Source organism: Lycium barbarum, chromosome 5, assembly GCF_019175385.1.
Source record: "Lycium barbarum isolate Lr01 chromosome 5, ASM1917538v2, whole genome shotgun sequence".
NCBI classification, from domain to species: Eukaryota; Viridiplantae; Streptophyta; class Magnoliopsida; order Solanales; family Solanaceae; genus Lycium; species Lycium barbarum.
The window spans coordinates 24,708,487-24,723,325 of NC_083341.1; the positions used below are offsets into that span (position 1 = coordinate 24,708,487).

The 14,839-nt window shown below is 33.4% G+C and overlaps 1 protein-coding gene across 1 annotated transcript; it reads right to left on the reverse strand.

Annotated features, from left to right (window-relative positions):
• Nucleotides 1–1,084: 1,084 nt before the first annotated feature.
• On the reverse strand, nt 1,085–11,738 carry LOC132640755 (uncharacterized). The gene is made up of 6 exons (XM_060357509.1): nt 11,140–11,738; nt 7,644–7,836; nt 7,429–7,501; nt 6,426–6,475; nt 4,766–4,879; nt 1,085–1,571 (listed from the first exon to the last, which is right to left on the reverse strand). Exons 1-6 carry the CDS (start codon nt 11,426–11,428, stop codon nt 1,445–1,447), a joined length of 846 nt encoding a protein of 281 aa, XP_060213492.1. The 5' UTR covers nt 11,429–11,738; the 3' UTR covers nt 1,085–1,444.
• Between the last annotated feature and the right edge of the window lie 3,101 nt (nt 11,739–14,839).

Sequence of the window (14,839 nt, forward strand, 5' to 3'; positions counted from 1 at the left end):
ATATATATATTTACACTGCGGAGCACCGTGCTCCACAGTTTAATGATTTAATAAAATAAAATTAAAAATATAGCCGTTGAACCGGCTAACCGGTTTTTTGAAAAAAAACCCAAGCCAATTACGGGTTTAAAAAACCCAAAACCGGCTAACCGGGCCCGGTTAACCCATAACCATTGGCCATTACCGGTTTTTTACCCGGCAACCGGCCGGTTTGCCAAACCAGTGCCAGTTCCGGGCCGGTTTGAACAGGTTGACAGGCTTAGTTGTATCCAAGGCATTTCCAACAAAGGCGGAATGAAGGTCAAGATAAGAAGATGCTTACAAAGTTTGGACTTTTATCCTTAGCTGAGACAGTTTAGAATAGATGTTGATTAGCTTGTTTATTGAGGTATTGTGGTGAGGTGATAACTGATGTTGGGACTTGTTGTCCAACTTTCAGCTGTGATATGATGTACAGATTTCAGGCTTGATAATAAAATTTTCAATTTCCAAAAGAAAATATAAGTCATTTTGGCAAATTAAATTTGTCTTGAAATATTTGACGTGTCAGAAAAATAACAAGTAACTTCTTTTAGACCTACTCTCTAATTAGCAAAGTGCTGATTAAGTGAGGCTAAGATAGATAAACAATAGTTTAGACAAATATTTTTATGATTAAAATTATTAAATGTAGTTTTAAAAGAAGTACAAAACCCTCAAAAGAAAGATAAGATGGATCAAATTGAGTACTCATCTTAGAAAACATAACTGAGAATTGAAGTTCCCGAGTACATCATTTAGTTGGAAAAAGTTCCCCCATCTGAGTCAAAAGTCTTAACTTACCTCAAAACGAAGCCTTTCAACCATCTCGAACGGCTGATGTAACTACTGAGAATTATGGTAATTGATAAAGCAGATATCAAACAAGAAAAGATGTATAAGCAACTGATGCTTAAAGTCGACGCCAAAGACAATTATCTTGGAGGAGAGGATACCATTTTAAAAAAGATGTATAAACAAGAGGTGTAATGGAGGTAGATACCTTTTCTAAAAGTGTGAAACTAAAATATCAATCTTGTATCGCTATAGATGCATTTAGAGATACTTCGAGGCAAAAACTTATATTACTAAGCACTCTGTAACTTGGCAACAGAACAAAGTTTAGGCATTGATTTTCAACTCACAATCACATTCCATGAAAATTGACTTACACTTGTTTCCTCCTACAAAAATATCTCACCAAAATAATGAATTCCGTCATAGATCTCTCAAAAAAACATCCACTTGAACGCAGAACTCCTTTTTTAACTGATAGACTTACCTAGCTAAACAACCACATCCTACAGAGGTTCCTAAATAGTTGCTGCTTATGTATATCCTCTACCACAAAATTGTGATACATTTCGATGTCAAAACTGGCTGGATGACGACGATAGTACAGAATCCTCATATAGTCCTGAAGAGCCTACTCATCTTTATCACTCTTCTTTCTCTTAATATTAGCTGGTATTTCGTCATAAAGGCATATTTGCAATGCACCTTCCATTATCCGCTGGTGAAAGTAGTTCTTATACAAGAACCAGAACTCATCTCTGCAAAATGGCATGTATAGCACGAGATCTCATAAATTGGTGACATGAAATTTAGATACATAGGTTAAGCGAGATAGACAGCTGATTCTGCTATTTATTTATAGAAATAATTTAACATTTGGTCCTTAAATTATTGACAAACTTTTAGTCCTTCTGATATATGACTCGGCATATTTAACCTTCCATTAATTAAAATGTGTGTTTGTGGTCATTTCATATAGAAAATATGTCGTATTAGACTATTTATAGAACAATATTACATCAAATATGGAGTAATGGTACTAACTTAACATAACAAATAACACAAGTCATTAATCGAGTGATGGAACAGTTAATATTATGGTATATTTGTAAGTAAATATCCACTAGCAAAGGGATTAAAAGTGCACAATTTTATTAATTGAAGGTTTAATATACTTAGTCAGATATCATAGAAAGTAAAATCAGAACTTATCAATAAAATGAGGGACCAAAAGTGCTACTTCTCCGTACCAATTTATGTGATACTTTTCACTTTTCGAGAGTCAACTTGACTAAACTTTGAAGCTAATTGGATTAGAATAACTTAATATTTTAATATTAAAATCTATATATTTGAAAACTACAAGAAAAGTACTACTATAAGTTGCAACTTTTCTCATATGAATTTGGTGAAAAAATGCATCTTAAAATGTTGTCAAAGTTCATACAGCTTGAACCTCGGGAAGCGAAAAGTACCACATAAATTGAGAGAGAGTGAGTATTAACAATTTATATTATCAGGACTATAAAGTGCATAAACACATTCTATGGCAATTGGCAAACAATGGGAAATGAGCTAGTGACGGATGAAGAGAAACAGTCAGGTTGATCCAACACTTTTTTTTTTTAAACTGGTAACTGTAAATGAGAAATAACTAACAGGTTGATCCAACCTAAGTTACTCGGACTCGGCAGTTTGGGTGCCGTGCCCGTGTCGACACGACACTGACACGGGTAAAGGTATGGGATCTGTGTCGGATCCGGTCAAACGAGATCGGGTGTGTTGACCAAAATTCAAGATTTGAAGAGATGGGAAACAGAATACCTTATGTAGTAACAGCGTACTGGGAAAAGGTTTTGTTGGGGAAGAAGATTTAGAGAAGAACGAAGAAGAAGACGCAGATGCAGAGACGAACAAAGAAGAAGAAGATGTAGAGAGTAAAGGCAGATTGCAAGTTGAAGCTTGAATTTCAAGAAGTGTAGTACTGGAATCTTACCTCAATTTGTTGATTCAATAGATCTATGGAAATTGTTGGCTGTAGATCGGCGTCTTTACAGCTCGAAGAAAGGAAAATTTCAGCCAAGCAGCTGCATCGCCACTCTGGGAGGACGACAACTCCAATGGGTGCTGGTGATACGGGCTTGTCGTTTTTTCTTTTCAGATGGGTTCTTAGCTAGAAGCTGCTTGCCTTTTCATTTTTTGTTTTTTGTTTGGCAGAATATCTTGCGACCCCTCAACTTGTGGATTTTTATTTAGTGTAAACCTAAACTATGCGTTGCCTTAATTACCCCTGAATTTGGTAATATCATAGTCTCGACCCCCCTAGACGCACGTTGATGTGGTAAAGAGCGTGAACACACTCTCTTTTAGGCGCGTGGAAGGGTCAAAAATCGAAAAATCAGCTTTCAAGTGGAGTATTTTTCAACTATTAATTGTCATTTAATCAATATAATGATTTATTTTTTCCAATTGTGTTTCTTTTTAGTTTTTCTTAATATTCATGGCATATTTTATCCCAATTGTATTTTTTTCTTTTTAGATATAATGATTATTTATTTCAACTATGTGTTTTTTTTCCTTTTTTTTTGGATCCAAATCTAAATAACTTAGTTGAAACTCTATTTATTTTAGCCAAATAAAAAGAAGGTTTAGCAAAAGTAATGAAGTTTAGTCGGTGTATTTTCTACAAAAATAAAAATTGTGTATTTTTCTTTTCATGCAATTACTATTTATTTCAACTCTACATTATTTTTTTGGGGTCAAATTCTTAAAATATTTGGTTGATATTTTATTTATTTCTTTTTAGATACAATGATTATTTGCTTTAACTGTGTATTTCTTCTTTTTCTGGCCAAATATATAAAAATAACTTGATTAGAATATCATTATCTTTAGCCAAATAAAAAAAAAGTATGGTCAAAATATTGTTGTTTCAAGTTCTTTTTTTTTTTACAGATTTGGCTCAAAAAAGATGATCTAAATAATTGGTGAACTTAAAAAGGTAAAAAATATATATTTTATCCTTAAAAAATGCCACATGGACAAAAAAATCCATGTGGCAGCGCGTGTGTCACACGACCATGGGTTGCCAGCGTCTTGGGGGGTCGAGACTATCATATTACCAAGTTCAGGGGGTAATTAAGCTAACGCATAGTTTAGGTGTACACCGAATAAAAATCGACAAGTTCAGGGGTCTTAAGCTATTCTACCTTTTTGTTTTGCTATATTAGTAATAAAATATTAGTTTCCAAAAAAAAAAAAAAAATAGGAATTGAACCCTTTGCTAATTTGCTGCCACGTTGGTTGGTCTATGAGGATAAACATTACATATGATTACAACTAAAATTCTATTTTTTTTCACACCCTTTCCAAAAACAAAATTCACAGTTTTAATTTTAGAGTTTCAATCTAAATAATATACAAGTATTTAGCTGTAAATTAAAGATCTGTATATGCTTTGAAGGCAAACATTTTTCATTTAAGTAAACTTCATATATATTTTTTGAGATGGAATTTTTTTTATTTTTTTGGGATTAAACTTCATATATATTACAAATAAGTATATGCTTTAAGTAAGCAAATTGTATTAATTAATCTAATTATGCTATTTATAAATGTTTTCTTGGAAAAAAAGGATAATATCTAAATTAATTATTAGCATGTTAATTTTTCATAATTATTCATATTTTTTATAGCTATATTTTTATATTTAAAATTTATTTTTAGCCGAATCCCCGCACCCGTACCCGTACCTAGATCCGTATCCCCGAATCCTAAAATTTTGATCATGAAGGATCCGACCCTCGGATTTGTACCCGTGTCGGATACCCGCACCCGAGTCCGAGTAACTTAGGATCCAACACTTTGAGACGCCATATATGCGTTTTAGTATTACTAGTAACTTTAGATCGGGACAAATGTGTAACAAATTCATAGGTAAACAGAATCTAACCTGACTTGAGCCAGTGTCAACAGCGAATAGCCCTTTGCGTCAGTTTTCATATCCAGCACAATCACAGCTAATCGAGATAGGCCAAGGGCCTCCATGTCTATCAACTTCTTAATCCTGTCACCAGTATGAAGGAATCAGCAAACCAAATTTTTAATGGTAAATGAAAAGAGCAAAAAGTGCAATCAGATTTTGGTTTGTTTTGCAGGAATTTGATTTGCTTTCAACTATAATTTGACCATTTTATACGTGTACAAAATCAATCAATCAATAATGCCTTGATCCAAAACTAATTGAGTTCGCCCATATCAATTCAACTTTTACAGGTCAATTTCATTCCGATACGAAATAATTTTTATTTTATTTTTGATAAGTAATATGAAATAATTTTATTTTTTACAGCAAATTAGTTTTACTAGAGGATATCTATTACTCATACTTAATTCACTTATCTACAAGTTTCTATTCAACCTAGAAAGATTCCTACTGATCACCATTGTTGATGTAAATAACAATAACAATAACAATAAAATTTTAATCCAACAAGTTGGTATCGCTGATATAGATCATTTACTACCATCCAATAGCATTCTTAGCTAGGTATACATGATTCTGAGAAATTGCAGGGTTGAGAAAATTTTCCTCCATGTATTTTTAGGTTTACCTAGGGGTGTCAAATAGGCGAGCTTGGCTGAATTTAGGCAGATCAAAATGGGATAAATCAATAAACAGGCGGGTTAATAGTTAATTGGGCTGAAATGAGCTGGGTTAAATATATGGTTCATCGCCCAATCTGCTCAATTCTAACCAAGTTTTAAATCTTTTGTTTGCTTTCTTATAAATAATTAATTGCCAAACAAAACTAACAAAAAAAAATATTCTTTATTATGATTATATCTAACATATCAAACCAAAAAAAGTTTTTTTTTTTTATCAAGTATAAGTATTTTCATTCATAATCATGGCCAAAAAGAAAACGGCCATATATAACGGATATACCAAAAGATAAAGAATCTACAAAATATGATTCTCTACAAACTCCACCCAATCCTCTATACAACTAGGAACTTTCTGATTACACCAAAAGAAAATAAGGGAGCGGAGACTACTCCTTGGGTCAAGTAGTCCCCAAACCACAATAGTATCAAATCTGAAATTGGTGCATTTGGAGATCCACCTAGGACATTGCCAAGTCATTTCAAGTGACAACTAATTTTATCTTCTGTATATGTTGCTTGCACCCTCTCATTAATGTGATCATTTTCAATATTATCTACTCTTGTTTACATCCATATGAACATCTTCACTTTTGTAATACACATCATGCGGCTACTAAACAAGTTACTAAATACCTTGAATGGAATAAAAGCAATTTTGAAGCACCATTGTGCATGAAATAATTATTCCAAAGTTCATGAGGCTTCAACACTTTCAGGTAATGTCTTCACTGGAGTTTACAGAAAAAGACACTTATCCGTCAACTGAGTTTGCGTGTGAATGGTCATTTGTTTTTCATCTAAATGTCTCATTGCATTGTAGTTTCAAAAACAAACATAACAAAATACCAATAGAAAAATATTTCAAAACCACTGTTCATAAATAGTACTCCATTTCTTGAAGTTAGACAAAATGGGTTAAACTAACAAGGAAATACTACACATACCTGCTTGGTGTCCCACTTGCAATATTAACGCGATTCTTGAGAGAAGAAGCCTGTGAGGAAAATAAGAAAATCATCCCTATCATTTGACATCAAAAGTAAACAAAAGAGATTAACCAGAGGAGGGGAGAAGAGAGAAAAATAGAATTGTTTCTACGCAAACTCTGGTAGTGTTTGCATGTTTGTCTTATGTATGTATAGCTTGACTACTACCCTTTTACTGCAATGCTAGCAATATGTGCTTTTAAATAAATTCTCTTTAGCTTTTGATGTGTTAGCATGTTGAATTTATTGAATGGAATGGAAATATGAGCTGCACTGTAGTAAGAATCTTTTTTCTCTGTTACCCGTTAGCATATGATTAATTAATTGAATGAGAAAGAAAAGGGTGCAATAATAGAGAGCTAAGTTGCGCGGACTCTCCGTTTTTGGTGTCGATCCCGTCTCGACATCGGTCGGCAGCGGGAGCTGGAGCGGGATACGTCCGGGATACAGTCAACCAAGTTCGGATACTTTGACCCGAGTCCATCGACAAATTTAGGGGAAAATTGAGATTTTGTTTCTCAATATTAAAGATAAAACAGATTTAAGATGAGGGAGATGACATACCTTCAATATTATAGTACTATTGTCTCATTTTTGCTGCTTTGTGTTTCTAAGAAACCAAGAATTCAACATTTATATATCTACTTTTTATAATTTTGAATTTTCTTAGCCTAATCCCTACACCCGTATCCATACCCGGACCCGGGGCCCCGAATCTTAAAATTTAAATTTTGCCGAATCCGACACTCGAATCAGTACCCTATCGGATACCAGCACTTGAGTCCGAGCAACTTAGCTAGAGAGACATATATTTAATAATTAATATTGTTTATGATGTGTTGAGAAGATGAACTTTATTGAACATGAATGAAAGGATGCACGAAGAGAGCTTTTCTGTCAATGATTCAAAATTGTACTACTATCTAAAGCTGCTCAATCTTGCAAGTCGTATATGGGATACCTGCTCCTCAATCTTCATATGCTTTGAGAAAAGCTTTGCAGCACGGCATTCACTTGTCAAAGGCCGCAATTCTCTGCCAAAGAAAAATTTATTTATAGGAAGAGAAGAACTATGTAACTCTAAATCAGAATTTTTGGTGGAGGATAAAGTTATACATGCAGAACTACTCAAAAAAAAAAAAAAAAAAAGCTCCCACCCTAACAAAAGAGACCAACCTGAGAAGGTCCAACGAACGCAAGGCGGATAAGCTAATAACCAGAAGTGCAGGTTGCCCTGGATCAATTTTCCCATCAAGCTCTTTTTCACACAGAATTTCTTTCCATGATGATCCAAAAGCAACCTTCATATGGTCAGCCAATGCACTATTACTTTGAGCTTGTTCAGGATTTAGCTCAAGCATGCATGTCTCTGCATCATTAAGATACAAAGTAATATTCATACCGTAGTCAGAAAGCTATTCATGCGTAGAAAAAGAATGAACGTATGAGATAAAATGCATCAAGTACTTGTCCTCCAAATTGTACTTCTCTGTCCGGTCAGTAAAAATTCTCTCTTCTTTTCTTGATTTTCGTTGTCTTTACCTGTTCTAACAAACTGCTGAAAACCAGCAGCAGCAAAATCCTATTGGGTTGGCTGTATGAATCCTGAATATCATAAATATTATGTTTGGGTCCATAATAATTCAATACTCCGTGCTTAGGGATTATCTAACTCTAGGCATTCTCTAATATACTCTACTGCTTATTTCTAAAATACTAAGAGTCTTCTGGTAAGTACCAGTTTTCTAGTTGGATCACTTATACGGATTTTCAACTTCCATTATTTTCTATCTTTTGCTAGATCTGCCTTGATTCCGAGATGCTCTAAATCTTTTGAGATGACTTCTTTCCATTCGGATTTGAAACTTGATGCCTCATGGGTCTCAATCCACTTCATTGACCTCTAAGCTACGTCCTTGGGTGCTTGAGAATTGTTTGTTATTGTGTTATATTATGCTATATAAGAAATTGTATATATGCCCTAATCGACTTAATCCGCTTGATGTTCAATTTTTTGTATTTTCATGTCCATCCCCTACTAGAGTTGATGTCAATGCTACTCGGTATTACAAATGGACAAACTTAACTAATCTTCTCATCCTTATGAAAATTATCACTTATCAGCAACCTCTCAAGCTGTTCTGTAAACCAAAGAGAAGCTTTCTCCCACCTTTGAGGTTCATATAGTCTTCTGGTGGAAGCCAATGATCATCAAAACCCCTTAAATAAGATAGTATACTGATTACTTACCCGAACCAACGGGTAATTACCATCAAGTTCCCATCTTAAAGACACTAGAGCAATTCCACTCTATCTGTTTTATAGCATACAAACTTATAGCATCAAGGCAGCCTCCCTGAATATTAGGTACTATAGCATTGAGGTGCAACAATTGCTTAATCCTATCTAGATCTTTTCTATTAGATTTGAAAATACTAACTTTTAGATTTGGGTGAGCCAGCTTTCTCCATTTTTCTTTCTCAGAGCCTTGAGTTGAGACCTAGGAAAACTCCAGTCTTAACATAATAAACCACTAAACCTGCACTCACCTTTACCTGTTGAGAGGATATGTCAATGCTGGTGCTCAGCAAGAGACGTTTCGGGATGTTCACTAAGCTTTTATCTCGTTTGACCACTCAGAATAGTCATAAGAGGGCAAAGTCAGGGTTCAATATCTTTACCCTCGGTAGACTAGGAATCAGACATTTTTTTGAAATTGGTAACATAGTCTAGGAATCAGACATCTAGACCTTTAATCAAGATGTTAGAGCAAACTTCACCACAGGCAAGCTTGCTTCTAGTTCTTCTACACCAAGCAAAAGAAGGCAAGCATTCCACTATCAAAGCATAGATGATGAGATAAAACAAAGCCAATTCAACTGGCTTGTTAGACCAAAAGAAACTTGTTAGTAATAGTTTAGGTCCTCAATAATTAACCATCATACCATCCCTACTAGAGCCTTCCTATTTCTATTATTCGTCTTTATTTTAATAACCGTTGTGTCTGAGTCACCTTTTCTAAGCCTAAACTATTTTACAGGTACTTAGAATTTCATACAGTACAGGTACCAGCTAACGTTACAACCTATTGGGGCAAATGGGACGAAACCACCTAGAGTTTTTTGCCTCTGCTATCACTACTTGAGATTTCCTATTATTCGCGAAAGACCAAGTTACCCAAAACCCCACTCTATGACCAACTACTTCAGTAGTTACAGCCTATGTTGCTCGGACTCGGATGCGGTTGTCGGATACGGGTACGGATCTAGGGATCGTATTCGTCATGATCTAAATTTAAGATTCGTGGGTACGGATCCAGGCACGGATACGGGTGTGGGGATTCGGCAAAAAATATATCAAAGTTCTAAAACTAGAGTTATAAAACCTAAATTATGAGGCATTTTGTGGAAAACTTGAGGAGAAAATATTGATCAGGAGGAAAATCTTGGAAGGAGATAAAAGGAAAAGGAGTGACTTAGAAATTTCTATATACAAGCTATTCCATTTTCTTCAATTTCACCAAAGCTTTTGTTTTGATTACATAAATCATTGAATCTGTCGGGAATTTCTCCCTCAATCTTGGTCAAAGTACCCAAAATTGATTGACCAGATCGGGTACGGATCCCAAACCCACACCCACATCGTGTCGACATGGGTGCGGCACCGAAAGTGAAGAGTCCGAGCAACATAGGTTACAGCAAGCCATTACTACCCTCCAATGTGATAGAAACATAACTAAGCTCCAAACAAGTACCACCAACTTTTACTCTTCCACTTAAAATTCAAACTTCCAGAAACTTTTTGTATCACCAACTCAAACTCGGAGATTTCATCAATATCCTACACAAATATTCTATCTTGTGAAACATATACACATAATTTCCTCCTGTAACCTAGTAGCTATTGAAATAATCATAATAAAGAAAAACCAACAGCATAAACTTAGTGAGTAGTGCGGAGCCATCATTTTAGCTACTTCCATACCCAGTAGCTTTGGCTCAAACTTTATAATTATGTTACAAAATTCATTTGATATGTATAAATAATCTATCTAGAACCTAATAAACAAAAGGGATTGTGGTTCAGAACCCTTGAACTAAAAATTCTGGCTTCGCCTCTGGTACTAAGAGAACGGGAGTCGTGTGGTAGGAGGTATTAGAGAAAATAATACATGTATTAGCTTTGGTATTATTTAATCCCTTATTTGGTAGTGTTTTCAACTTAAGTATAACTAATACAGTTACACCCTATTCAGTACTATTCTTATAAATAGTAACAATAACAGTATAATTCTTATTCTAATACACCCTATTTAGTACTATTTCTATTCTAATACACCATATTCAGTACTCCCTCCACTTCAATTTGTTTATCTTACTTTCCTTTTTAAACTTTTCACATGGCATGTTTAAGACCACAAGAATAAAAGACATTTTGGTACATTCTACATATTTTTAGTTTAAGACCACAAGATTCAAAAATCTTGTTTACTTTCTTAAAGTGCATGCTAAGTCAAAACCAGACAAACAAACTGAAACAGAGGGACTAAACCCTGCATAACTAATCCCCTCATAAAATAATATATACATTCACTCATAACTAATTTATGTATTACTAAAACCTGCATAACTCTAACCAGCTACTTAGGGTATATGAGGGTTCAAGGAAAAACCTGTAAAGGATTCGAGCTCGAGGGAAGAAAGCTGAACCCTATTGGCGGATTCATACGCTTCATGGAAATACTTCAACTGTTGTGCTGCTGTGGGGAAACGAACGACATCGTTTAACTCCTTATCTTTTACTACTTTGCTTTTGCTTTTGCTTTTGGCTTTGGCATTTTCAGTAGATTTGACACTGCTTTGCTTCACTTTTTCCTTCTTCTTCTTCTTCCTCTTTGTGTTGTTTACTTTTTTGGGTCCTAAAGATGGCAATGGTTTCTTCTTGTGCTTCTTCTTCTCCATACTGTGCCGCAACTCTTCTCTTCTGTCCGTTGGTGGCCTTTGTTAGGACTTTAGGTTTTTTTCTGCGTTTGATTCGATTTGATAATTTTTTGTGTTTACACTACTCATAAAGTCATAATTAAACTTGTTCTATGGGAATTAGTGAATTTATCCGCGCGAAATTAGTGAATTTTAGAAATATTTCTTTTTGTTAATTCAGTAGCCCTAATAGAAATAATAAAATTATCATGTCTATGCATACAAAATCTGATTTAATTATATAAATTGATGAAATCACAAAATCTATATAAAAAAAAATCTCTGACTTTGAGCTAAGATGAATTGCATTCTTTTTTATCATATATTTTTTAAAATGGAAAAAGAAAAAAAAAATGACGAAAAGTTTAAGAAAAAGATCTCCAGGGACATTCACTTTTCTATTATATATAAGTGTGGAAGAGGGACCAACACAGCATTGACTATTTGTACTAAAAGCATTATAAATTATACACGCAATGAATGCTTGTATCAAAAGCTATATAACTTGTACATTTTAACTAACTACTTTTTTATCCCACGTGAACATATGTCATAATACTTAATATTTATTGTCTTCTCATGTATAGATGTATGCACTTCAATTTTAATTCTCTGACACATTTATTTTCTCCGTGCACTTTTACTTGCTCACTTTTGACTTTTCATGCTCTTGCTAAATATTTATTCTCTTCTCATGTATAGACGTATGCAGTTCAATTTAATTCTCCTACACAAATTTATTTCCTCCGTGCACTTTCACTTGTTCACTTTTGACTTTTCACTTTCTTTAAGAATTAATAAATCTCACATGGACATATGTCATAGTACTGAATATTTATTCTCTTCTCATGCATACACGTATGCACTTTAATTTTAATTCTCCGACACATATTTATTTCCTCCGTGCACTTTTACTTGTTCACTTTTGACTTTTCACGTTCCTGCTGAATATTTATTTTTTTCTCATGTATACATGTATGCACTTCAATTTTAATTCTCCGACACATATTTATTCCTCCGACTTGTTCACTTTTGACTTTTCACGTTTTTTAAGAATTAATAAATGACGAAAAAGCTAAAGATTTGTGCGGGTGGACTGCGCACTAACCTCGCTGGTCAATAATTTCCAATACCTCGCAGGCCATGCATATTTGAGTTTTGACCACACTATGATATGCTTCCATAAGGTACAAAATCATGTGAAGCAAAATAAATGAAACAACAAACAATATGTAAGGGTCAACCAGTCATTAGAACTCAGTCTTGGATATGAAAAGTTACAAATTTAATATGGCATAAAGATTGATGCTAAATATAGGTAGATAGTTTTATTGAAATAGATGGTCACAAATAAGGCATACATAATCAACTAAATACTTGAGTGTAATAATAACAAAAAGCATACTCCGATATGTATTTGAGATACATCATATGTATGATGCATTTAGAAAGAAAGAGTAGCCCAAAAGACCCAGCTATTAAATATAGCTATATGACCGTAAATATATTTGATCACAATATATTGAAACGAAATATATATATTAACAGAGGCGGATCCAGGATTTCAAGTTTATGGGTTCGAGACTCTAATTTTTTTAAATTATTGGTTCTATATTAATAATTCGCACATGTTTAAAGAATTTTCTTAAGACAAATATAAGTTTGAACCAAAGTTACTGAGTTCGGCCGAACCCATAACCAATACACTGGCTCTGCCCCTACTTAATATATATATATATATAATGCTGAGATTGAGTTAGAAAATATATATTCAAACTCAAATATATGTAAGATTGAGTTGTAGCTATATGATCAATAGTATAATCTTTAGCAATTGTTTAAACTCGTTAGTGCCCATCCCCTGTTAAAAGAGAAAAATTACATGCAAAAAAGAATACAAATAGTATCAAGTGCCAGAATTATAAAAACAAAGGTTGCTACCTGCAAACAAAGTATAAAGGTACTCAATAGTCTCATTCCCGAGGAACGAAAATTTCTGTGCAAACATTGAGTCAAATAGATGGGCCTTTCATCTCTAGGCTTATGTAACAACTCAAAATTCATAATGTACCAGTGAATATATCCGCGCTTCGCGCGCAGTAAAAAAAGACACGATGATAATTGAATTTTCAATAGTCTTTTCCTAATATTGAATATTAAAAATAATAAAAAAGTAGATTCATGTAAATAGATATTAAGAATATTTCAATGTGAATTAAATAATAAGACCGTGACACCAAATGGTGAGAAATTAGGGTAAGATGAAAATTTATTTCCATTTAAAAGTGAAACTAATAGGATGTAATATATAAATTCATGTTTTGAGTTATAAAATTTGGCATTATCAATCATTATTTTAGATAATAATATAAGCTTTACATAATAATATAGTTATAATGCGAAATTACATATATAGAACATCTGATTTACAGGAAAAGATTTGTACCGCTTTATAAATTTCAAGGTTCATTAATTAAAGAATTCCTGTTTAATAGATATATTTGAGGTGTAACCTTGAAAATCACCTCATTCGGCACAACTCAACTTTTAATGGATTATTGAATTGTTTCTTTTCCAGAACTGTCTGTGGAGGTTAATTCATAGCAGCATGTAATCATATAACTTAGAAAGCAATCACTATTACATGGAGAGCAGGCATACTCATAAAATATTTTCTCCTGTTGTGACGCAAAAAAAAAAGTGTAATTTAATTGTGTGTTGTCAAATGGCAATATCACTTCTGTTAAAAGAGAAAAATTACATGCAAAAAAGAATACAAATAGTATCAAGTGCCAGAATTATAAAAACAAAGGTTGCTACCTGCAAACAAAGTATAAAGGTACTCAATAGTCTCATTCCCGTGGAACGAAAATTTCTCTGCAAACTTTGAGTCAAATAGATGGGCCTTTCATCTCTAGGCTCATGTAACAACTCAAAATTGATAATGTACTAGTGAATATGTCCGCGCTTCGCGCAGTAAAAAAAAGACACGATGATAATTGAATTTTCAATAGTTTTTTCCTAATATTGAATATTAAAAATAATAAAAAAGTAGACTCATGTAAATAGATATTAAGAATATTTCAATGTGAATTAAACAATAGGACCGTGACACCAAATGGTGAGAAATTAGGGTAAGATGAAAATTTATTTCCATTTAAAAGTGAAACTAATAGGATGTAATATATAAATTCATGTTTTGAGTTATAAAATTTGGCATTATCAATCATTATTTTAGATAATAATATAAGCTTTACATAATAATATAGTTATAATGCGAAATTACATATATAGAACATCTGATTTACAGGAAAAGATTTGTACCGCTTATAAATTTCAAGGTTCATTAATTAAAGAATTCATGTTTAATAGATATATTTGAGGTGTAACCTT